The sequence below is a fragment of the Nyctibius grandis genome, chromosome 6 (genome assembly GCF_013368605.1).
Source record: "Nyctibius grandis isolate bNycGra1 chromosome 6, bNycGra1.pri, whole genome shotgun sequence".
Lineage (NCBI taxonomy): Eukaryota > Metazoa > Chordata > Aves > Nyctibiiformes > Nyctibiidae > Nyctibius > Nyctibius grandis.
Genome location: NC_090663.1, coordinates 13,218,868 through 13,244,771, shown reverse-complemented (window position 1 = coordinate 13,244,771; position 25,904 = coordinate 13,218,868). Strand labels below are relative to the sequence as shown.

At 40.5% G+C, this 25,904-nt stretch overlaps 1 protein-coding gene and 1 long non-coding RNA gene across 4 annotated transcripts in view; one reads left to right on the top strand and one right to left on the bottom strand.

The window, feature by feature from the left end:
* The window catches only part of TBC1D14 (TBC1 domain family member 14), a 76,601-nt gene that overhangs the window by 15,606 nt on the left and 35,091 nt on the right, over positions 1-25,904 (top strand). For 2 of the 3 annotated variants that reach the window (XM_068403460.1, XM_068403461.1), the window contains exon 3: positions 8,008-8,128. In XM_068403460.1, coding sequence (XP_068259561.1) covers positions 8,008-8,128 — 121 coding nt within the window. Of the gene's footprint in view, positions 1-8,007; positions 8,129-24,037; positions 24,127-25,904 lie in introns of those variants that run through there. The other variant, XM_068403462.1, reaches the window with a different exon arrangement.
* Positions 16,216-23,845, bottom strand: LOC137665264 (uncharacterized). The gene is made up of 3 exons (XR_011048471.1): positions 23,465-23,845; positions 17,341-17,410; positions 16,216-16,851 (listed from the first exon to the last, which is right to left on the bottom strand). It is a non-coding gene; the product is annotated as an uncharacterized lncRNA (long non-coding RNA).

Here is a 25,904-nt window from a genome sequence, read left to right as displayed (position 1 = left end):
ACAACGCAGTCCATGTTTAATCTTTGCTGCAATGTACTGCTGACTCAGGTTCAGCTTTTTGCTTAGGATGACGTTTCATGTGTTCATTCCATTTTTTATTTGGGTGGTAATAGTACTTCAGATCAATGAAGAAATCTGCTTTCAGACTCTGGAAATAGAATTTTGGGTTATTGGGATAACTGGGAATTTTACCAGTTAGAAAAGAACCATTATGTATAGCTGGTTGACTCTAATAGTTTGAAGTTGGACCCAAATGTTGCTTTTGTATGAGAGTCCTAACTTGCTGAAACTCCTGTTTCTGAGAATTCTGCAGCATTCGCGTGGTAGGCTAGCACTGTGCACCATCCACATGCAAAATAGCTCTTGCTTTGCTACAACCAGTCCTAACTGCTAAACATGTAGGATTACTGTCTGATTTATCTTTTCATGTCTTTTGACACTTCTGTACAGGCAGCTCTGCTTTGTTCTCCTCTGAAATGAGGGCTTCTCTCTAAGATAAAAAGGTAAATGCAGAACATTGTAGTCTTGATAAGCAGTTTATCAAACCCTGCTTTTTTTCCCCAGAAATCTAAAGAGAGGTTTCCAAGTTACCCTATTGCAAGCTATCAGGTATCCTGTACTGCTATATTGTCTCCCTCAACTGTGGAAATTATTTTTCAGACCTGCAGGTATCTGTTACACTGTAAAGTGTCGTTATTCTTGGTTCTTACTGAATGTACTGGAATGTCAGTGGTTGGAAAACTTTGTTTATACAATGTGATAGGGATTTATAAAACATGATTTGTCATTAGTTACCTCTTTCATAGGCAGGTCAACTTCTAGACTGTCTGGCTCTACTTCTGTTGGATTTGTTTATCCATAAACCAAGCATTGTTCTTCCTTTACCTTGACCTTTGGCATTCTCTCGGAGATAAAATTCTGCAAACCCTGCTTTTGTATGTGATTTTGGAATTTTACTCAAAGCATAACTTTTGACTTGTTGATGGAGGTTCTTCACCGTAGCCAAAATACTTGGACTTTTTTGATGATATTTTGTTTAGTTGTGTGGGGTTTTTTTGTTTTGGTCTGGTTTTTTGTGGGGATTTTTTTTGTTTTGTTTGGGGTTTTTTGGGTTGTGGGTATTTTTTTTTTAATGTATAGATTTAATGAGAGGTGATCTGGGATTGGGAAGGGGGAATGCAAGAGCTGGCAATCACTGCATCTAGTGAATTATTTCCAAAAAACAATGTTATCTGGTCATGGGTACCAACTGTTGGCTTTCACCTGTGGAGAATGTCGATTTAAGGCTTTTCAGGAGATTTTGGTAGGTCTTCTGACAAGAATTTATTTTCAAGTCCATAAATTCCCTAGTCATCATGATTTATATGTCAGAGTCTTGTTTCTCCACTAATCAGGTAACCAAAATTGCTGTGATAGAATACATTTTTCAGAGTTTATTTTCTGTGCCTCTGGAAATTGTTTCAGTGGCCAGAGTGCAAATTTGAAACATCTAGAGGTGAGAATCTTTCCTCTGTGTATTGAGGGTAAGTTATGGAGGTTATGGTTAGTACAGAATAGAAGAGGTCATTGAAGGATGAGAAGAAAACAATGTTGTTATACCTTTTGCCTAAATTCCATCATAGTGTGAGTATGTTTCCTAGATAGTGTTGATTGAATTTGTACTGTGCCAGGTAGGGTAGCTGGACACTTATACTCACAATGCAGCAAATATTTACTGAAATTTTTCTTAATAAATTTTTTAATAGGTGCCGTATATGTTACTTAAAATGTCCTGTTTCAATGAAGGTTTCTGGATGCCTTGTGGAATAGTGTCTGTGGAGACATCTCTTCTACTGTGCTTATGTGCTTGACATGGGTTTACCTAGTTCTTATGATTTGTATCTGCTTACTGTCAAACCGTTTAGATAAAGTCTGGTTTACACTCCAGTATGACTGCCTTTGCGTAGGCTGAGGGGCTCAAGACCTCAGTGCTCTCTCCATATGTAGTTTAGAGTTATCAGGAAATTTCAGGGTCTTTCTCCAGAAGCAGCTGAAAGGAACTTTGACTTAACTCTTGTTTCTTTTGTGCTTCTTAAGAATATATGTGAGTCTCATACTTATTTGAAATTGTTTTTCAAGATAATGTAGTTCTACAAAATCTGAACCTTTTGAACTTTCTCCACTGTCCTTATTTTTCGTCTGCTCTGCTCATGAGACTGGTAAGTCCTTTCAGTTGTTAGTTCGCATGACTATTCCAATTGTTTTGTCTTCTGAAAATAACCTTCTTAATTGAAAGACTAATTAAAATTTGAATGTGAGCATGCATCCTGACAGCAGGAAATGTTGTATGTGTTTTACACTTGTAACAAAAATTTACTTGCAATTGCAAATTAGTTTTGGGTAAATGCAGATTAAAAATTGCATCAGTCTGTGCATGAATTGAGTCAGTTTGTAGTTAATTCTCATGCATGTTTCTTTACAGCAACTGTCTTTTTAAGAGTAAGGAACCCGTTTATTTGCAAATATAATCTCTATGCTAGGTCACTGTTAAAGTAGTCTACTACAGAGCAGCATATGCCATCTCACTTTTGTTTTGCGCATAACTATCATTCCATGCTGCGTGCCAGTAGTTCACGTACTGTGGTCTTTGGAACTTCGTCTAAGGAGCCATGTCAAAATAGTGACATCAAAATAGTTAAAAATAATCAATTTCAGATTTTCTGGAGAACCCAAATACTCTAATCGTGAAAACTCCTAAGTCCTAAGCTCCTGTACCCTTTTATTTCAGGTAACCTGTATACCTTGGGAGTTCTGGGGGAAAAAAAAATTAGCGTGCATTGCCTGGTGTAGTGGGTGTGTGTGCACCAACGGGTGTCAGTGGGTGTACATGAGTCCGCCTTGTGCGGCTCCACCCTCTGACAGCCCAGGTGTTGGAGCCCATCCTTTTTTCCTGGTGTTCGAGTGACATTTGCCAGAGAAACAGTTCCTCGACTCGGGTGGCACCGAACTAGAGTTATCTCCAGGGGCACAGTATCGAGTCTGCCTGGCTAGAGGAGACTTTTCAAGGAGGAGGTTTACAACTGACTTTAAGATCTGGCCCGAATTGGTGACAGAAACCATGGCAGCACTGTCTCTGCTCCTTTTAGTGGATAGGTTTGTATACTGAACTGGGGGGAGAGGTGGGGAGGGACGACCTTTTGAGAGGTAACTTCACGTAAGTGGCTGACCTTGCCTGGGACAAGCAGCAGCTGAAATGTGGAAGAAGTGAATACTTGAAAGCTTGTGGAGCAGCGCTGTGAACTCGTCATGCAGCAGTAGTTGCTGGCAGTTGTGTTATAGACTTCTTGTCTTTCTAGAAAGAGAATTGGACTAGATAAAAGTTTCTGCTTCGGTGGTGTTGCGGGACTTTGTTTCAAAGTATAAACTGGAAAAAGCTGTAGTAGATGCGATACAGATGGGTTTGGCTTGATTATTTGTTGTTGTGGTTCTAATATATATATTTTTTTTTTTTTTTGATTGAGGCTTCAGCCTGACCGTGACAGCACACAAGGCTACGTAAATACTGGCAATATATGAATGTGCAGTATATATATATATGGCAACTATTCAGTATGTTTATCTTAGCAGTACTTGTAGAACAGAAATGAAGTGTTTTTTAAGTTTTATTAAAAAAAAAAAAAAGTTTTTCCTGACACTGTTGAACTTAGCTATGAGTGTTATCTTCCTCCTTTCCCCACAAAACAGGCAGTTGGGCAGATCAGTGTACAATAATAGTGCAGTATGTGCATGTTCAAGCAAAACACTGTTCAGTTTCTCTCCTGTATCACAGGATGCTATTTGTATGTATGTAAACATTAACTCTGGAGTTAGAATTAATTTATCTTCAGGCAGGTAATTCCTCTTCACAACTCAATTAAAATAACAAGGTTAAACAGCTGTTTTTAGGGGACTGTACAAAAGTAATTTTCTATTTGAAATGTGATCTCAATTTAACTTTGTGCTTGGTTTTCCTAAAATAAGCAGCTGCAGACACTTAGTGTAAAATAGTTAACATGTTCAATAAGAACGCAAATGTAACCCATGACACTTTAATGGCTTCACAATAATGATACTGCAGACATGATGTATCATGTTAGATATTCTTGTTAATAACCCTCTTGTAAATCAGCCTGATGTGCTCTAATGGTTGTGAAGAGGACAGTGAGGCTGAGATAATGATCAGCATGTGATCTTTTCTTTCCAGGCATGTCAACCCTTTTTACTTTCAAGATCTCAAATTAATTTTTATATCTTAAAACACTGCTAATTAAACTTTGAGATCTCTTACCCTAGGATTTCTGAGCTCATCTTTGGAGTGAAAATCTGCTTTTTTTCAAATAGAGAATTTTTGCTCCTTTTTAACCTGTACTTTCCATTAGGTAAGATCTTAAGTTACCTTTAGAGTGGAATTTTTTTGGTGAATTACATTTGCTCAGAAGTGAGACTGCTTAGTGCTTTTTCTTTTAATCCTAGGGAGCTGTGTAAGCATGGGAGGAAAGGAATTCCTTTTTGTGTTTGTGCTGTGACAGCAGAAAAATGAAAGCTTTTGCTATGAATTATTTGCTCTGATATATATATATGGCAGAAATCACTGCTCCCTTCTAAGGGAGCTGCGTGTTTTAAGGGTCTGCTTTCAGTCCAAAAGTCTCAAGTAGTGGCTTTATCAGGACCCTGTGGTGTTGTCCTGATTTATTGCAAAGCTCTGCAGAAATCGGACCAGAGAACATTCCATAGTATTTTTTTTTCCTTAAGTTTTCTAAAGTTAGGTGCAAAGGAAGGAGCATCTTTTCTGCTCCTGCCGTGCGAGCCCAGCTGTCATGTGGTTTACCTTTGGCTTGTTCCAGTCTGGGGCAAATCAGGGTTTAACAGACAAAGCAAGGACAGTTTGTAGTTTGCAGTTCTACATCTGATTGTGCCAGTTCGTGGCTTCTGATAATGTTATGCCTTTTGGGAGTTTTGAGAATGGGAATTGTGTATTGACCATGCCTGGTGCTCCCAGTTCAATATGTATTTTAAATTAAAAAAAAAAAAGTGAACTGGAAATCCCTGACATAGTGCAAAGAGAGGAAGAGATGCCTGATGCCCTAGAACATACAGTGGAAATCACGCAGACGGAGAAGAGTGAGCTGAGCAAGTGCTGCGCCATCTGCTAGATAAGCTGTACAACAGATTACTTATTATGATGCTCCCTCTAAAGGGAAAACAGACAGGACTGCGGAATTGAATTGAAAGTATGTGAGGCTGACTTCTCAGTTTAGTTGATCTTATGCAGGCACTTGCAGCAGAGAGCTATTATACTTTATCATTCCAATTCATCTTTGTTTTGCTCTGAGGACAAAGACCTACCGCTGCTCTTAAAATCCCTCAGAGGAGACTGGGGGGATTGTTGATTGTATATGCCTGTGCTAGCAACCTCTAATGTGGGTAGGTAGGGAGAGGAAATGGCTGGTTAGTCCTTCAATTTTCATGTTATTGCAGGGCTAAGGAACTGTGGTGAAAGCCTTTTACTTGCAAAAGAGGATTTGAATGTGCACAGAACTGTCACACAGGTGTGCCTCCTTATGGGGCTCTTCCAGGTGTCCCTGATGCCAGAAGTTCTTGTTTTCTCTAAAGACAGCATGTAGCCTGGAATTTAGTTTGCTTGCTTCTGAAGTAGTAACAACCCGAAATAAAACCTTTTGCAAGAACAGCCAGCCTGTCTTGCACTGTGTATCCTATTTACCTGCAGTGGTTTAGATGTTATTCCTGTCATGTTTTCCTTTTTATTCTTAGATATATTTTACAACTTGCTTGATATTTCTCCATTTTAAATTAACTAAATATATATATATATATATAAAAAAGTAATCTCATGTCTGACTCTCTTTACATTTTATTTCCCTGGTAACCATCTCAAATGATCCTATAAATCCATCATCTCAGGCTGCCTTACATACGTGTTATGAACTTGGTCAGGGGCAAGAAGGGAGTGATATGCAGAAGCCCTTCAGGGCACTAAACTCTCAAAGAGAATGGATTCTTTATATTGTCAAGGTGAAGGAATTGCCAGTGAAAAGAAAGCAAATTCAACTGAGATACCTTTATTGGAAGCTGTTTTTGTGATGGTCTCTTTTTTCCCAGCACTACCAGTTGTAGTGGTAGCAGTGAAGTCAAATTTGTTGATTAGTGCTCTAGTTAGCTTATAAATCTCTTAAGTAGCATTACAGCTGTAATGATGAGCTACAGGAGAGCTTCGTAACACTGAAATGGAGTATGCTAGTTGAGACAAAGCATATCTTTGATTTTGATCCATTAGTTTACCTCTAGAATTATAATTTCATGCTTTGAGAAAAGTGGAAAGACGGGAAACATGGCAGTGTGTTTCTATGTTTTCCATGCTGTTCTTCTTTAGTGCATTCCCTATAATTGTTTTCCCTACATCTTTATACTGTTTTTTATTTTATATGAGGTGGAGTAGGGGAAAGCTGAAAAGGGTTTGTAGAAGTATAGTTACTACTTAGCTTTGACATCAATTGTTATTGACTTGTGTGATTTCTGTACCTAAACACTTTGTTCTTATCTTTTAATATGATAATCTGTTCCTGGTTTGGGTTTCAAGGTAACTGTACCCTTGTGATATAGAAGCACGTGATCATTTGTGTAAATATATGCGTATTTAAGGATGGCAGTGCACCACATTAACCTTATAATACATTCCAGCGTGCTCTAATGTTTATGCCTGGGTTGTTTTCCTCGTATTAAACATTTCTCCTGTATTCCAAGCAGTATTATCTCTGTTGGTCTATTTATGATACTGTTCATGTTAGCTGATCCAAAGTGGCTAGGAAAAACAACATTTTTGTGTCCAGGTCATTCCTATTGCAGACGTGTATTTAACCCTTTTAGAAAATGAAGCTCAATATATTTTTATTTCCCAAACTGCCACACTTCCTGAATAAGAAACAGTCTGTACTTGCTGTGTCAACCCACTGGGCATTAAGGTGGTAACTGGAAGTAAGGAAGAGCAGTAATGCCAGACGGGAAGCATCCGTGCTATGAAGGTGCTATAGCTGCCTGCTGATTGAAGTAACAAAAATGCTTTTGTCTCAGTGGAATTGTCTTTTTTCTTTTAAATGAGGAAATGAAAGCCCATAGTCAAGTTCCCAGAAAAACCTACCAGAAGCTGTGTAAATAGTTGAGCTAATCTGGACATATTTGAATATTTGCTGAACTAGACAGTAGGACAAAAGAAAATCTGTTATTTTAATAATCCAGACATGCTGTGGGTGTAGAATGTCTGTTGTGCTCTTGGAGGAGATGAGAACTACCAAAAGCATGAAGACTGGTCTGTGCCCTATGTCCAGTTTTGGAAAAACATAGTTTTGGTGAGAAGGCACAAGTCTGGCATATCGCTTTATGATTAAAAACTAGCAATGTCAATAAAAATAAGTAACTTTCATGGCTTTATGTCTAGCTTTATGACTGGTACTACGGTGTTTAGGCTGGTTAATTTGAGACATTTTAGAGAGACTTCAGAATTAATGTGTTTTGATAGCTGCTTTTAAGGTTATTCAGGAAAAATAATCTTTTATGAAAGCAGATCAAATACAGTAAAAGGCTACTATGTCTGCAACTTTTATGTGATTTTTGGTAGCAGTGTGTTGTAACAGGCGGGTGGAGAATGTTTACACAGCAAGATATTTAGTGTCTTAGTCTTACTTTAGAAGAGTGAGGCTGAATGATCTAGAGGAAGGCTAAAGAAAAAGGCTACTTTTAGAAAGTTACAAATGAACTTTTTTTTATCTACTAAAAACTCTTATTTAACCAAGTCCATTGCCTAGTATGGTGATAGTTCTGCATAATGTACCTCTTGAGGATGGGAAACAGTTCCTGCCAGCACAACCACAAGAGGAGTTGGAATATGGGATTGGGATACATAAGGTTAGCAAATTGTCTGTCCTTCTCTTTATTAATAAACTCTTTTTCTTAATTAAACTTTTTTTTTTGTAGGAATTTGTTTACCAGAAAGCAAAGTGCAAGATTTGACAAACAAAATGATGTGGGATGGAAGTTGTTTGGAAAAGTACCTCTCAGAGAAAACTCACAGAAAGAACCAAAGAAAATACAAAAGGTATTTGTTTATTTCTGTGTTAGGATTAGTGGTGAAGGTAGAAGCCAGTTAAATTTGCAATACTGTGAAGCCTGTTTGCTTAATGAGTTGTGCACCATTTCTTGGTCAGTATCAAAGAAGGTTCTTCACTGAAATTTTACTTCCATTGTAAGAGTGCTGTTCAAAAGAATGTGTTCTACATGGTCATTACATTGAGTGCTCCATGAAAACCCATACCACTTTGGTATAAAGCATTTCATGTGAAGATTCAAAGTATATAAACACGTATTTGTTTTTTATAATCAAGCTTAGGTATTTTGAAAATCTTCCAATTTTCTTTATCTTGTTCTAGCTTTCACTGGTTTGTGGCTTTTGTGTCATAGACCCACCTCTAACATGCTGTTTGAAAGGAAATTGTGTTCTACTGGGCCTTGGCTTATTTATGCTTAAATAGTAATTAAAAATACATAAATTCAAGATAGTGTGAATGTGATAGAATGCCAGAAGCTTGTGTCGGAATGCTGATTTTACCCATTCCTTGTTTTCTGAAGTATTTGCTGTTTGGAGTTGAAATTTTCCGTGTGTGAGCCTTGATAAAAATTTGGTTACTGACTTGAAATGTTGGAACAATATAATACAGTTCAGGATAAGTGAATGGGATAAAATTGTTTTTTTTTTCCTTGTACAGTATAGTTCAAAAGGGAGTGTGTATTGAAATTGTTTATTGAAGTGGTTCCCTGAATAGAGAAAAACTTTAAAAGCGTCAGAAACACCAAATAATTTAGCTTTCTACCTGTATTCGTTCCTGTTTAACTAGTTTTGACATTGGTTTCTATGTGTGTGTCTGTTGCTTAGATTTGCCAGTAGTTAGATTTGGGATTTTCAAATTTTAGCAGCTGTTTGTGGGGAGAGGGGTGAAGAGGGTATACAGAAATCTTTTCAGGCCTCCCTTAGTGTGTCATAAGAGAATAAAAGACATAGTGAAAACCTCTTTTCTCCTTCTTTGCATATCACTTTTCAAGCTATAGCATTATAACATTGTTGAAAACATAACATTTCAGAGGACTGCTTCTACTACAGATAAACCCAAGCACATTGCTAGTGAATCAAATAACCTGCCGTCCCAAGGGGGAAAAAAATCTTGTGAAATCCAACTATGTGGTCAGTAGTTTATGAGCTGCTCTTTTAGTGAGAAGAAAATATCCTCTTCCAATCTGTCTCACTTGATCTGGGATTTTTGGATTGCATATAGGCATTTTATGTGTTTGGGGCCTTTGTATTTCATTCGGTTCTCACTTCCTTATTGAAACCACTGTGGGAGAAGGAAGGTTTGCATGAAGAGAGACCATGTAGTTCAAACTTCAAAACCAGCTGCTGTGTGTGAAATGAGAATGCTGATTTGAAGGACTTTGCTGCTTAATTTAGGATAAAGTGCTCTGGAGATCCAGGTGTCTCATGTAACTGTTCTTAGCTGTAGCTAGGCTTTTAATTTAAGTGAAGCTCAAGCAGCTTTTTAAAGTTGTCACTATGATCAACCATTCAGACCTTATCTACAGCTTGTCTTGGTATAATTAACAGTTTCAAAGTGTTCACCGAAGATTTTTGATGACATAATCGAAGAGGCTTAATAATCGCAGCACTCTGACACTTAGCAGTGTATTTCATTGTAGTCATCTGTTTTTTGTTAAGGGGGTGAATAATTTATTAACATTTTGTGGTTGTTGCTGGTACTGTGAATATTTTTCTTTTAGATCCAAACTATTGTGCATCGTGAGTATTCAGTGTTCCTAGAACATGACAACTTTGAATGCTTGTATTGAATTTGTTAGGAAAAAAGTATTGAAGAATTATGTATTATGGCATCCAGCCATTAGTGAGTTTCTGGCAAGATTTCAAGTCTCCAATTGTCTCCAGTTCCTCTTGGATAACAATAATGAATCCTTCCTCATTTATTTGGTGCTTTCCTGAAGTTATTTTTGACATGTAGAATTTCTGAGGCATGGATAATGCTGTAAATAACTAATCCAGCCTTACCAGCACCCAAAAGCACAACCCAATTTAGGTTACCCCTCACAGGTTGCTTTGACAATGACAAAATAGCACTTGTGCTGAAGATTTTTTTTGCCCATTTAGAGGCATGCTTTTATCCCTTTGATTTGTGCCTAAAGAATTTGCACATGTGTAAGTGGAGGAGGTGAGGTGACAGCATATGGCGATTGGGATGATGCCTGTTGGCCAACACCAGTTCATTCTCCTTTCTGGAAAAAAGGGTACTAGGCCAGAAGAACAAATGCTCTGGCTCTATTTCTACCTTGAGGTAGGTATTTTATTTCCAAGGCCAGAAGAGTAGGTGCTTGAAAGATCCTTATCTCATGTATTGAAGAATTTGAAGGTATGCAATGAAATGTGGGAGTTGGGGAAGAAGATGGCTGTGATCAAGGTAAATGGTTAATGTCCTAGTAAATGATTTTGGTGTCCGCCCTTTTTCCTGTGGGGCATGAAACAAGGTGCCTGAAGTATTTCTTTTATAGGTGTCTGTTAATTGTCTGTGTTTTATGTATGCTTTACAGGCCTTCCTTAAAGCTCAGTGCAATGGGAATTACACTTGCACTGTATGAAATCCACTATAAATGCTAAGTGCCTTGAGAAGCCAATCGTTTGGGGATGCACAGCTGGTGACTGTTTTGGAGCTTGAGACTCCATATCTTGATCACCAGTGTTTCGTGATTTGACTACCACACTTATGCAAAGAGATGTGGAAAACATTGTGGAACACTCTTATGTGAACTTGTCAGTATGGGAGCTGGCTCTTGAGAACTGTGCAGGGGAACACAGAATCACAGAATCAGTCAGGTTGGAAGAGACCTCTGGGATCATCGAGTCCAACCGTTGCCTTGACACCACCATGTCAACTAGACCATGGCACTAAGTGCCATGTCCAGTCTTTTCTTAAACACCTCCAGAGATGGTGACTCCACCACCTCCCTGGGCAGCCCATTCCAATGTCTAATAACCCTTTCTGTAAAGAAATTCTTCCTAATGGCCAACCCGAACCTCCCCTGGCAAAGCTTGAGGCTATGTCCTCTTGTCCTATCGCTAGTTGCCTGGGAAAAGAGGCCGACTCCCACTCCACTACAACCTCCCTTCAGGTAGTTGTAGACTGCAATAAGGTCACCTCTGAGCCTCCTCTTCTCCAGGCTAAACAACCCCAGCTCCCTCAGCCGTTCCTCATAGGTCATACCCTCCAGACCCTTCACCAGCTTGGTCACCCTCCTCTTGACTCGCTCCAACACCTCAACATCTTTCTTGAAGTGCGGGGCCCAGAACTGAACACAGTATTCAAGGTGTGGCCTCACCAGTGCCGAGTACAGAAGGACGATCACTTCCCTAGACCGGCTGGCTACACTATTCCTAAGAGAGGCCAGGATGCCATTGGCCTTCTTGGCCACCTGGGCACACTGCTGGCTCATGTTTAGCCGGCTGTCGATCAGCACCCCCAGGTCTCTTTCCGCCGGGCCGCTTTCTAACCACTCTTCCCCCAGCCTGTAGAGCTGCATGGGGTTGTTGTGGCCCAAGTGTAAGACCTGGCACTTGTTCTTGTTGAACCTCATGTCATTGGTCTCGGCCCATCTATCTAACCCGTCCAGATCCCTCTGTAGGGCCTTCCTACCCTCCGGCAGATTGACACTGCCACCCAGCTTGGTGTCATCTGCAAATTTGCTGAGGGTGCACTCAATCCCTACATCTAGATCGTCTATAAAGATATTGAACAGCACCGGCCCCAGAACTGAGCCCTGGGGAACACCGCTAGTGACCAGCAGTGAGGCCCTGAACAATGATGGCAACATCGTAATTGCTAATTGAACGCTGTCAGCTCTACGCATTAAGTGAAGTGTGTAGAGCATACAGTCCAAGTGGAAAATGCCACCTAGACAGAAGGGACTAATTAGAAATCTAAGTATTCTTCTAACATAGCATTGTGTGTAACTTCCGATATACTTCAAGGAAACCAAACTGGAGGGAGCAAAGAGTCAGTTTTTCTGACATCATGAGAAATCAGCAGGGTTTTGAACTCTGCTGTCTGTTGATCTCTTGAGCTAACAGAGATTCATAGTACCAGTCACCTGTCACTCCATGCCATGAATTTCTGATTATATTACACAACTGGGCTTGTACAAACTTGATGAGAAATAGTTAGATACATTGCACGTGTGCTGCTGGCCACAGTTACCATGGGTATTGCTTCCTTCCCATAGTACACTTTATTCTTACCATATATGCAGGATTATCTGACTTCATTCATAGGATTCAGTGCTCTGACAGACTTATTTCTAACGTTTTGTGCTACTGATATGATGAACAGAAGAATTGTGCGTCGGCGTGCACTTGTAACAACTTTTCATCACTCTGCCTCTTGGGTATTCATCTGGATTTGTACTCAGTGCCCTGTTAAAGGGTTTCGTGCCTATTTGCTAGTGGCAGAAAACTGACAGGCTTCTGAGAGTCTTTTACTTGAGGTGCCTCAAGTTTGGGAAAGGGTGGAGGTATAGACTGTGCCTGCCTCTTGAGCTTGACCCTGTCCCTGCTGTTCCAGTTCCTGCCTCTGTTGATGCTGGTACTTGAAACAAGGGTTGATTATTGAGCAAGAGCCTTTCCATTCTCTGGCTTCTCAGGCTTGACTTACTGATTCTTTTCAAGGGAAAAAAAAAACAAAACAAACATGTTCATACCATGGAGTTCAGGTCTTCCTGCAAATTTTCTGTTCACAGTGATGTTATTGTCTATGTGGTAAAATACTCAGCCCATCGATTGTAGGAGACTCAATCTGCCTGACTACAGAGGCTCTTGAGTAATGTTTCTATTAGCAAAATCTTGATCTAAGTTAATTCTGAAAGGCAACTTAGAGGAAAGATGATAAATTCTTCATCGTAATTGTTACTTGATTATGGTTTCCCATCTTGGGGAAAAAAAAATTCAAGTTGCATGTAACTTGTTTAGACTATTAGAAGTCCTTTGGATTATCTAAGATGCCACAAAATAGCCTGCCTCTAGTAGTAGTAGATGCGGTTATCAGTTTCTGTTTGTATCTCAACTTGTCCTCAAGTTTCACGTACCTAGGGAAATCCATCTGATCGTACCTGCTTGGTATGAAGCTCTTTGTCCACAGGAACTAAGGTGACTGAGCCACCAAGTAATCCTTTCTCAAGTCAGTTTCTTTTGCTTCTGGACAGACATCAAAGAAATCCTTCATGCCAGATCTCTAATTAGAGCCCTGTGACTATCCCATTAATTTGACTGTAGACTCCTATAGTGAGTTCATTGGTACATTCATGGTTCCATCTTTTGATATCTTTATATTTTTTTTGCAGAATGAGATGAATGAAGTTAACTGCAAACTTAGCCTTCGGAGAGAGAAGGATGTTTGTGTACACATTTTTTAAACTTAGATGAAGGGAATCTTTAAATACATTCATATTGTACATTGTTCTGATACTTTCCCCATAATAATCTCATTTGGGATTGAAAGAAATTTGCAAGAAAGAATGCAATTGTAAGGTATGTGTTTATGTAAAGCACAAAAGACAAGGGGGAAAAAAAAGTAATCGAACTATGAAGTAGCTAAAGATTGTTCTTCGAAATAGCAGTTCTTATTTCCTTCTGGCCTGCTACTTAATAAATAACTGGTGAAAACTCCAGACCTTCGAACTTCAGTTGCTATTTACAAGTTGAGCGTTATTATACCACAGCTGAAGGTGGCTGTACAACTGAGGCCAGACACAATTTGTAAGGAGCAGTAGCATTTTTTGCTGTCTGATCAAAAGGGTGGTCAGACAGGTTTTTGAGTGCATAAGCCTTTTCTCAAGTCCTGTAAAAACTCCTAACAGCACTCACTTGTTCGACTAGTATATGTAAGACATAGCATCGTAGCCTATTTTAACAGTGTGGGCATTAAAGTCACTCCAGCTAAGTTGGTGTTTGGCCTGCTTTTACTACTGACAGTATACATGACTATTTCTCTTTTGATAAAGAATCAGTATTGGCATAGGCTACGGCTGAATTGCTTTGCATTGTCACCAAGAGGTTTTATACAGTTTTTATCCAGTTAAATGTTTTAAAGCTTAAAAGCTGTCAGAATAAATAATCTCATCCGAGAAGCTAGAAGTACGTTTACAATGGAGGTTTGCATGATTAATTTTTTGTATCAATTATCTTCAGGAATCCTGCTTGAGCGGAACTGGTTATGCCAGTTGCTTTTGTAATGGACGTGTGAAAATGCACTGACAGTCAGATGACAGTACTTCACTGAGAGTAATAACCAAAGTTAAATTCTCTTCCCTTCCAATAGATTATAGGGCTGAGCTAGGCTTTGCAGCTGCTGTTTCTTTCAGGAACTCTTTTCAGGATTGGCAAGAGCAGCAGATGTAAATACCATATGTTTGCAACTTCCTTTTTGTTGTTTTGGGATATTTTTTTTTTTTCTTTTTTTCCCCCAGTGGTTTTGTTAGTGAATGCTCTTGAAAAAGACATTCCTTTAAAAATTCAAGAAGAGGCAACATTGTTCTCAGGATATCATTTGGTTGTCTCCTCTCATGTGATCAGTCTTTACAGAACTTGTTTGCAACTGGCCAGTCAAGATCTTGTGTATTAAGAGACTAATGTGTATAGAGAAAAGTCAGATTTTAGCTATATCGCAGAAACACGTTACAGCTGTCTTCCCCAAAGGAGCAGCTTAAATGGAATTACTTTTTTCTATAGTGTATGTTTCTTCTTTTTTTTTCTGTAATATGAAAATCCATTTTTTTAATCAGTGCATAATTTTTTTCCCTTCCAAATGTGCTGTGACCCTATGAAGACTGTTCAATTTAACTTTTAACTATATGATACCAGTAAGAGCTCAATGGAATGTCTTCATTTTCTTTTGAGTTTCAGTACCAGTAAAATTCAGCACATATAACACTTGAGGCCCTTCAATAACAATCTTTACTCATAAATTCAGGTCTAAAAATTTTATGATCTCATTTGCTGACATTCCATATCAGAATACTTAGAATTTCTAATGTCAATTCCTTAATAATAAAAAGTAGCTATGATTTTTAACTTAGGGATTGTCACCTTTCCAAACTTAAAAGCATTTCTGTTCTGAAAGCCATAGTGTGCTGTCCTGGAGGGGTGGGGGAGTCTATTTTGGTTTGGTTGGTTTTTTTTTTTTCCTCCCTCCCCCATAAGGATAAGGATTCAAATAAATGAATTGCTGGGGAGCTTGATTCCTGCCATGAAGTGACTAATGATGAAAACAGTCTGCCCACCTCAGATGCAGTGGAAAACTGCAGGGGTTTATGTGCAGCTGTAGTTCACAGGTTTGTCTGTGCAAGGCCCCAGGAGCAGACTGCAGGCGTGCAGTAGCTGGAGTGGCAGCGTAAGAGCTTATAGCCGGGCTTTTCAGTGCACCTTGCTTGTTCTGCACTTATCGCTACAGCGAAATCATTTGAGTCAGATTGTTCAGACTTAATAATCACATTAATGCAATATTGCTTCTATCATATAAGCTGCCAGCAGCATCTTCCCACCCCCTCCTACCGAGCTGTTTTGGTTTTTTTTTTTTCCAATCATTCCTGTATTTGTTTCTTTTGAGGAGAGGGAGAGATGGAAAAGTGTCATTCTTTTTTGGTACCAATGATAAAATTTCCCAACAGGGCTGTCTTCAGCTGGAGACACAAGAAGCTTTCTTTTAGGAGTGATGCACTGACAGGAAATAAATCAACATGATTTACCAGTTATGTTCTTCTGTAATAATTAGATCATGACTATATGTAGGATCAACATTCCAGTCAATTAAAATCAATTGTACTTAAGAGGCTTACTCTGCAGCATATGATAAAGTGAAAATGAGCTCTCGAAACAGCTAAATACATTGCTTGGCTCATAGGTGATCTTTTTTTTATGGGATGAATAGTTAAGCTTATAACAGAACTTGAGGAAAAACCTTTGCAAGTTGATTTGAGTCATTCAAGTCGATCTTCATTTGATTTTCCCTTTTTTTAAGCTATAATCCCAGTTGATTAATAAAATCACTTTACTCAAACGCAGACAGTGATAAGGGCTCCTGTTGAGAGCAGTGTGTCTTATCCAGGGAAAAGAAAAAAAACAGACCAAAAAAACCAGAAAAGTCCCCTGACTGCTGATGTCTGGAGGTTCTGATGCAGCTCCCTGTGCAAGAGCACTCCAGATGGAAGCTGTGCAGCGTGGCTAGCTGCGCCATGTGTTCCGCTTCCTCTTGCCCTCTGCTGATGGGTGGCAGTTGTCTAAAAATACTGAGCTTTTCTAAGCATTTGTCTTAACCATGCTTTACGCTGCTTTCAGATGGACGATTCAGGGCCTTTTGAAGAGGAAGTGGTTGGTTCAAGCTGGCTGCTGGTTCTGGCAGGAGCTAGATCTACAACTTTGGATAGAGCGTTGTCTTCTGCTCATATTGAGTTTGTCTTTGGATAGATCACTGGATAGATCATTGTGACTAACGGCTATAGCTGTTAATGGTGGGGTGAGTGATTGTATGTAGACTTCATTCACACTTCAGAGCGTTCTAGGTGATAAAATGTCTATTGCATTTTTTTTCTGTTCCGCAGTACAAGTCCGAGGGTGTAAGTGAGTCACTTCCTGTCTTCTGCTCTTCTGGGTTAATTTCTACTTGTCAGCTTTCCAAAAGGCAGGATTTAGATCTGTCATGGTGTGTCTGAGTTCCTTTTCTTAAGAACAAAGAAACAAAAGTGCAATTGCAGTGCAAGACGACAAGAATTATAACCCAAAACTTGCAAGTTGCCTTAATGCACTGCTATTTCATGTCTTTCCTTCTGATCCAATTAAAAATATTTTTATTTTATTGTAATCATACGTAAAGGGCATGTAATTTTTGTGAAAGGAAATAAAAATAAGTAAAGAAAGGAAATCTGTTTTGTCAATGATGAAGTCCTTAAATATCTTTTTTTTTCACCACCAAGAAGAAACTTACTAAAAAGATTATTCAGCAATTCTAGTAGGTTGTATGACTCTACAAAGAGTGCGTTGCCCTTGTCCTGACTTGAAAATTATCTGCCTCAAACAAATTACTATCATATTTAAACCGATAAAGCAAGAGTAGTATCTTCCATGCACAGTAAATGACAGGGTAATTTAATACTATGGCAGAAGGATTGTTCCTGAGTATTTTAATAATAAAAGAATGTAATGTGACCCACCTTGGTATCATAATCTAGCAGAGTCTACTGCCGAAGAGCTGCTTTTGATGCTCTTGGAACTTCTTCCGTTCTGTTATGAACATGTGAGAGGAGAGACCGTTACAAACATTAGGCTAATGGAAAATAATAGGCTTTGAGTATCAGTTTAACAGTTATGACAAGCTACAAAGTATTTTTTGAAAGGAGGTAAGATTGTTTTTTTTCCCCTTTTCAAGTTTTAAATGTTTTATTTGAGTTTTATCACTCTCTAAAACTGCTCATAAATTGTCTTGATCAACAGCCCTGGAAGCTGGAGGGATCCTAAGTAGGTGTAAAAGGCAGTGTTTAAGGATAGGTGTCAGCTTTCTGGAAAAAAAGATACTAAATAGGTAGAAGTATAAGCTTTGTTAGTTATTATTGCAGTTAAAATGTCAGCTGCTAGTCTCTACTGGAAGGTCCGTTTCAATGTCAGTGGTATGTTTTAGGGTAAATGCAGTGAGTTTAAAGTTGTTCAGTGAGATTCTAAAGTTTGTCTGTCTGAATTGAAACAGTTACTTTGTAGCCCAAGTTGATGCTTAGCATTAGGTGGAATATAAATTCACATGGCACAAGGTTACTTTTAAATGCAGGGAGCTGTGTATTTGTGGAAAAATGCTTGACTTTTGAGGATGAGGTACAAAGCTGCTCTTGTCCTCAAAATTTCAAGGCCAGGGAAGGCAACTTTTCAGAAGACCTGATACATTGGTGGAAGTTCATTCTCATTTGCTGTTAAATGAGAATCCAGCATGCTGCTGGCATTTGTGTGTCTGATAGTGCTTATAGATAGACACTTAAACACGTACATCTTTGTATAGCCAGTAAGTTTTTTCAGTGCAGTAGCCTTCCACTGTGCGTGCTGACAAGCAACACACAGGAGGCTTTCAGATGCACCCCCATGGGTTTTGGAATGAAAATAGAAGTCTGTAGAGAGTGAGCCTGGAAATACCAGCACATACTTTTGAACATTGCATTGCACAGACACTTGGCAAAACATTATTGTGAAGCAAAGCTGGAGATAAATCCTTAAAGGCAGGTGTGTTAGCCTCTAAATATTGTGGTGGAACTGTCCATTCTAACAGGAGATGAGAACTTGCATTGCTAAAATGTAAAATTATTTGAGAAAACTTTGCTAGACTTCAATATGTTATTTTTGTGTTCTTTGGGAGCAGGCTCCCAAGAAACCTGACCCAAAGGTTTTCTGTCTGTTTTCCAGTTTATATGTCTCAAACTTAATCTAAAATTAAAGAATGGGGGGTGGGGCGATGAAGGTTTTGAAAGGCTCTTACCATGCTCATTGGCAACAACAAACAAAGCTGATGTTCTTTGGCTCTGCAGAATGAATGGAATTACTGTATGTGCGTTACTGGAGACTCTGAGGATCCGGATGTAAGGATTTTAAAAAACCCAGACTAGTACTTTTTCCTTAAATGTCTTTCTGAAGAAAGACTGGGAAATTATTTCTGCAGATTTTATGTTCTCATTCTCCTTCCCTCTCTCAGAGGACACTTGATCTCATTTTTTGGACATGATTTTATTAAACATTTTTTATGCCTTTTAGTAATTTCCACATGAAAATTTTCTTTTGCTCTCTTGAGAAGTTCTCTTTTTAGCGTGACAAAGTTCAGTGGAAACAGTTTCATGAATATTAAAGCCTGGAAATAGTCATCGCTTTAAGCTAGGCTATGAAGGTATGTTGCCTTCCTTCATATATTTTATTTATATTTGTGTGCAGCTTTAAAAAGCTACAATCTCTTCTCCTCAAGACTGAACCTTAAGTTGTAAAGAAGATTATATTAAGGAAAATTTACATGTTGATACAGTTTTTTGTAAAATTAAACACAGAATGCACAGGAGTCCACCAGTCCAAACAGATTATGAGAGATAATGTGAAGCACACCATCGGTGTGAGTACAAAAGAAGCTTTTATTAGACATGTAAGGAATTGGCACCAGTAACTGCTTCAAGGGTAATTTCAGGGATCAGAGAGGCAAGCATGGATGTAGAAAACCATTCGAAGAGGCTTTGGTGCAATAGACTTATTGCCTTTCTTTTCCTTGATTTCTAAGGGCAGACAAGTATCAAACCTGAAAAAGTCAGAGATCCTTAGAGATGCACAAATATTGATGAGGAAGCAGAATAGAAATTAGTAGAGGGATTTGAAAAGAGGGGAGGAAATGGAATATGGTTAAAAGTATCAAGTGAAGTACCTTTTCTCACACTGGTTTGGTGTACTACGTCCTAAAGTCATGTAGCTAAATACAAGCCTGCAGATACTTAACCTACATAGACAGCTGTTTGCAAACAAAAATAGTAACTGTGCTGCGGTGGGTATCTGAACAGCATAATAATGAGTTGTGCATTGCAAAGTAGATGGCATTCCTGGGTGGCTTTCACACTGTCTTAAAGATTGCAAGTATTTTGAGGTCATATTTGCAACTGATTTGAGAATTTGTGAGATAAAATGCTGTATTCCTGTGACTCCTTTCTTATACCCCAGCTTTAACCCAGTGCTTTGGCTATTTCAGAATGGTGTCAGCATGAAGCTGACATAGCATGGAGTGTCCTTTTGTTTCTGTGTCTTGCTCAGAATGGGGGGGACAGTTCTGACGTGTTCTTCAGCCAGACTGAAGAGCATGTTATTTGAGACTAGATAGGAGAGATAAGTTTTCTTCTGCAACATTAGGACTAATGTGAAATGTCTAAAGAAAAAGTTGCTGAGAGGTTATTTGGAAGGGTAGGGTGCTGAGGCTATACAGAAAAGTGAAGTAGAGAGATCAGTAAGTGGCCATATAGTTTATATAAAATCGTGTATTTACATGAAGTCCATATCCACTGTCATCCCAGTCCCTGGAAGTGACATTTAAAGGATATGCTGAAAGCAGGTGTTGGTAGTATTTTGCTCTGACAGATATTCATTAAAAAAAAAAAAAAAAAGTAAAATAACCATTTAGCTTGTATTCTCTTGCTCAGGCACTTATCAGATGCTTGCCCTGCTGGAAGCCTTTCTGGTAGATGTTTCCACTTGTTTGATACTGTAGTGTATCAGATAGTATCAGTATATAGGGAAATTGTGCACATGTTTGTATATGCAGATTAAATTACATCCTTTTCAGTGTTCTAAGTGGTAGGTTGTTTTTTTTTTTTTTGTTACTGTGACTCATATTGGAGTCACTTATAAGAGTATGCTGCACAATCGGATTATAAAGCCTGCATTTGACAATAAAGAGCTGTTCTTAAGCCACATAGTTCATAGGTCTCTCAGGGTACTACAAATACAGGGAACTATTCTAGGTTCCTTCCTTTTTTTTTTTTGTAAAAAAATAAAGCATGTCACTTTATAAGAACAAAAAAGCACTTAAATTATTTACGTATAGCACAAATGAAATGTGAACCTTGAGGGTGAGAACCATCTGATACGTAGCACGTTGCATGATTAGAGGTGACAGACTCCAGAAAAACAAACTGTTATTCTTTCTTGGAAGGCCTACCTTGGCTTATCTAGGCTGAGGTTTTAAATGTTCCTTAATCTTGTGCCTTCGTTGCTCAAAATGATGCTATAAAAATACGTATATGTAAAAATTGTTAAAATAGTCCAGTGGCTGGAACACAGCAAAGCAGGGTATGTGGCTTCTAGTTCTCTCTTTACTGTTAACCTTTTGGAAGATGTGTGCATTATTTTATTCATTTAACTTTGATGTGATTGTGTGGGACCACAGTTGCAAGCCCAAGTTCCCTATCACCTGTAATCAGAAGAGAGAAGTAGATGCTTCTTTGGGGAAAAGGGGGAAGTTCCAGAGCACTTGAAATGACGCCTAAAAATAGGTAGTGTGAGGTTTTCCTCATGTGACCTGGCCATAGCCTCTTACCCTTACATTGCTTAAGCATTCCTAATTTGTTAAGTATGGAACAGGAGAATACTGTGGTACTAACGACGAGAAGGATGTCCTGGTGGAAGATAAAACATCATGCACATAACATAATTTCAGTCAAGTTCTGTCATCACATTGCTATCTTCGGCTCTGGTATCCTTTCTGTAACGTAAGAGGATTATATATATATAGATGGGTAAAGCAAGTAGGGCTGATGGTTCTTGAACCATTAATTAATTGTAGCACTTGCCAGATCACTTTGGCAAAGTGTGCGAGTTGAATGTGCAACTCTGATTTCTCAGGTTGTTAGATCAGTAACTAATAAACTAACTGCATTTCAGAATAGTTCTGTGCTGGTTTTGGAGTTATATAAAGAAGCCTTCATATATATCCCTTAAGGAGTTGTTTGAAAGTTTAATATCTGAGCTCAGCAGTTTGTATTCTCTTTCTGTTAAGTTTTGAAGGATATTCTCATAATCTGATCTTTGCCTGAGGTGTCAGTCTTCTTAAGTTCTCTTTGATTGCAGTATATGTAAGAGCCTCCATTAAAATTACTTTTTTATGGCCTGGTGCCATGTCAAGAATCAGATCTTAGCTTCCTGACTCGAAGATCATCAGAAGTTTCATGATCTGCTGGTTTCAATTAAGCTTCTGAAAGAAACAGTCCTCCTGCTTGCTCCTTTTCCTTCCTTTTACTTCCCCATTTACATTGCCCCATAGCAGACATTGCCAGAGTAACCAAACTAATCCAACAAAACAAAAGGTTAGTTTTTATCAGTATCATTTCCCCAGTCTAGTGTGTTGTACAGTCACACAGCTACTTATGGTGGCACAAAAATTTGGTGTGTGGGCCCAGAAGGGCAGGGGAGGGCAGTGAAGTGCTGGGTGTGTACCAGCTTAAATTTATCTTGTAAACCACTTCATAAATAAAAGGCAAGAGATTGCAGATGGAGAGATGGACATGCAGTAGAAAGCTATGAAGCAACAGAAGGGAATGTTGAAGCAATATTTAGGTAGCAGTCAGACTCAAAAAAACAGGAAAAAACAATTTTCTGTTTGCTTGTGTAATCCTGGTCCAGGTCCTATCTCGTATGCTGAATGAGGCGGGAATTACAGTGGAAAAAATATCATGTAATTAAAGCTTGTGCATAACTTGTTCGAGTAGCCTCAGGTACTCTTACAATTGCGGCAGCCTAAAAATAGTGACTGCTACCAAATGTCTGTGTAACGCGTGGCTAGCTATGGTTTGAGTTAGAGCGTGCTGAGCTTTTCACCCACAGTTGTATCTTCCCATGTCACCAGGCATCACTCTTTCCCAATCAGTGTTTTGCAGAATGTGTAGTTGATTGAGCTCCTCTCTGTAGATCCACAAATGGCTGTTTCCTATGTCCAGAAGAGCTGTGGTTTCATTCTGTTTTCAGCATGTGAAACCACAGAGATTGACCCCAGGAATACTATTGTCCACCTACAGTTTCTCTTCCTCATCATCTGAAGTTTTTTGTGTGTTAATAGCTATAATTTTACATAAATGTCTTCTGATATGTTGGATAATTTACTACTTCAGATAGCTTATGAGAAAACGCATTCGTGGCTGTAGTGCTTTTCATGAGCTGTGTTGACTTGAGTTTGTGGTAATTATTAGTGCTCTGACACTAGATGCTTGAACAGCACATGTCTGGCACATTAATTGGTGGTGGTGGGAACGAAGCTCAGATACTTTCAAGCAGTGAGCTGTTCCTCATTTGGTCTAATATTGCTGCATCTGTGAATTAGATAAAAAGTCGTGGGTTGAAAACATTAGCTGATACAACAGTTAGCAATTTTGAGAAAATAAGTTATCTCAGCTTTTGTAAAGCCACCTCTTGAAAGCAGAATACTTAAGCAACTTCGGTTGTTTTCGAGTCTGTCTTCGCTGCTCATTTTGTGGTTTGGGATCAGGCCTTGAGCAATGCAGCCTGGTAGCTGCAAACCATAGTCAAGGAGATTAAGGAATATGAGTTCCCTAGTACAGCGCTGAGAAAAGGACAACTAACGGTTGCAGATGAATATCCTGAAACAGGATAAAATGCAGGTCTACCAAAGACGGTGCTACAGCAACTTGGGTATCTCCCCTGAGTTAGGGAACAGAGCTTTTGGACAAAGGAAAAACGGCAAACTTAATTCATCTGGCTTGAGGCAAAATACTTAACAAGATGCGTGTGGAAGTTGTCTGAGCTGCAGAAGAAATACATGTGTACCTTTTAGAGCTGTCTGAAGAGGACAGAGCATGCGTTGTACTGAAAAGATGCTTATGCTGCAGGAACTATTTCCGTACAACACTGCTGCTGTTTCTTCGGGACTGGTGGAAGGGCTGGCGAGTTGTCGCTGCTCTGGCACTCCGCCCTCTCACAGAGGCAGTCCCGGCACGGCGCAGTACCGGTACCCAGCACCAGGAAACGCCCGCCTGGGAGCCGGGGACGCGGGGATGCGGAACGCGAGTATAGGAAACCAAGGGAGAGCGATGCCCGTGTGTTAGAAACGCGGCTGCGTCCCCAAACGGCACAGATAATCCTGGCAAGCGCTTGCCTCCCGGGGCGGCGGAGAGGCGCCTGTCCCGCCGGCCGGGCCGGGGCCGCTTCCCCCACGCGGCCGGGGCCGGGCGCGCCGTGCGTGCTCAGGCAGCGCTGGGCGAGACGGAGAGAACCGATCGGGTGCGGCGGCTCCGCGGGTGATTAGCAGGGCTGGCGGGGCGGGGCGGGCGGAGGCGCTGCGCCCGCGGAGGGCGGCCCGGGCAGGGGCGGGCGGGCGGCCCGCGAGGCCGTGCGGGCCCGGGCGGCGCCGCGGCGGGGAGCCAGGCCCGCGGTGCGGGGCGGGCATGGGGCTCCGGCGCCGCTGCCTGTGAAGGACCGCAGCGTTCATGGTGAGTGGGAGCGTGGGTGCGGGCAGCCGTGCCGCCGGCGGCGGGCAGGGCAGGGCGGGCGGCTGCGGGGCGCTGGGGTCGGGGCGAGACGGGGTGGGTGGGCGCGGACTTTAACGCGGATCGGTAAAACCAGCCTCGTCCCCTTCTACATCGCCTGGGTGGGTCCGGTAGAGAGCCAGCTTCCCGGGAAGGGGATCCCCTTTGTGCGAGGCGGGGCGGGGCGGCGAGACCTCGCCGGGGGTGGAGGGAGGCGGCACAGCCCGGCCGGGGGCACAAGCCCACCGGGGGCTCGGGCTCCTCGAGCGCGGCGGCTGCCAGCCGGGAGCCGCCGGGTGCGCTCAGGGCCGGCCATCCCCCGTCCCGGGCGGAGCTGCCCGCCGTGGAGCAGGAGTGGAGCAGCCTGGGGGCTGCCGCTCTGTCAGCTAGCGTGAGTGTTTCACCTTCCCCTTCCCCGGAGCGTGTTACCCCTCAGCACACGGAGCCACAAAAAGATGACCTTGATAGAGCGGTTTGTGTGTTGTAGGGTCAGTGGGGCCGTGCTGGTCCCCGGGGAGGCTCGGTGCGTGTGCGGAGTCACGCAGCCCTCTCTCTCCCGCCCAGCGCGGCTGATCTCCTAGCACTTGCCCCGTGTTCTGGTGGGTTATTTGTGTTTCTCTGTAGAGATGGTTTAGGATCCCTTTGCAGGGTGGCTCCTCTTCTTTGCAGGATTGTGGAGGATCAGCACAACTTGAGCTTCTTGCATCTCAACTGCAAAGCTGCCAGGTTCCACCCAGAATCAAACTTGGTTTCGGGCGTGTGTGTTTCTGTGGGGTTGTTTGGTTGGTTTGGGTTTTTCAAATCAGTGCTTTAATCTACAGCACGCTCTCTTAGAACATCTTCAAACCCCAGATCAGCTACTGTGGCTGAACGCTGAATAGGTTAAGACGAAACCTGGAAGCAAGCCTAAGTGATCTCAGTGATAAGGATGTACTCTAAATTGTAAACGATCAGCTCACCCTAAATTGATCCTAAAATTAACTTGCAACCATATCAGGTTCATAACATGTAATTACAGGATAGGATTTAAATAGATGCTGAATTATGTGTACCTGTGAGAGATTTGAGTCTGGTTTTAAAACAAAAGAAGCAGCTTAAAATGAGCTATTGTGTAGTTCAGCCTATTGCAGTATGCCTGTGTGTGCAAATACTTCTGCTTGCTCAGTCAGCAGATACTCTTAATACGACTTTGTGGAGGCTTCAGTCTGCTTCATGGCTTTATCATACATTGTGCTTTGTTCAAAACTGCATTCTCTTCTTACTGGAATAAAAGATCATTTTCATGAGCTTTTGTCTTTGTGCATTTTGGGTATTATGGTTTTTTGTTTTCATTTTGTTGTTTTATTTGGGGGTGGAGTGGTTTTTTTTTTTGTTTGATTTTTAAATTTTCCCTAATTAAAAAACAGTCTTGTAGGTAAGGGCTGTCACAAACAAGCATTTTTATTCTTTTTCAGCTACCACTGAAAAGGATGAAATTACTACAAAGGACTTGTAATCTGAAAAAATGTGCCACTCCCATTTCTGTGCTGGTCTCGCTTCTTTACTGTAGGGTAGTGTTGAGTAGAACACGTCAGTGGATACTTGCTGAAATGCAGGGTGGGCTTTTGCTCTTTAAGAGGTTTAAATAACTGTACTAATATGCCAATACTGTAACTAGCCACCCGTATTCCAAAATAAAACATTCCTGAACTAAGAAATTCTTGGGAAAATGGTATGCATAGTGCTGGTCTGGAAAACTTTAT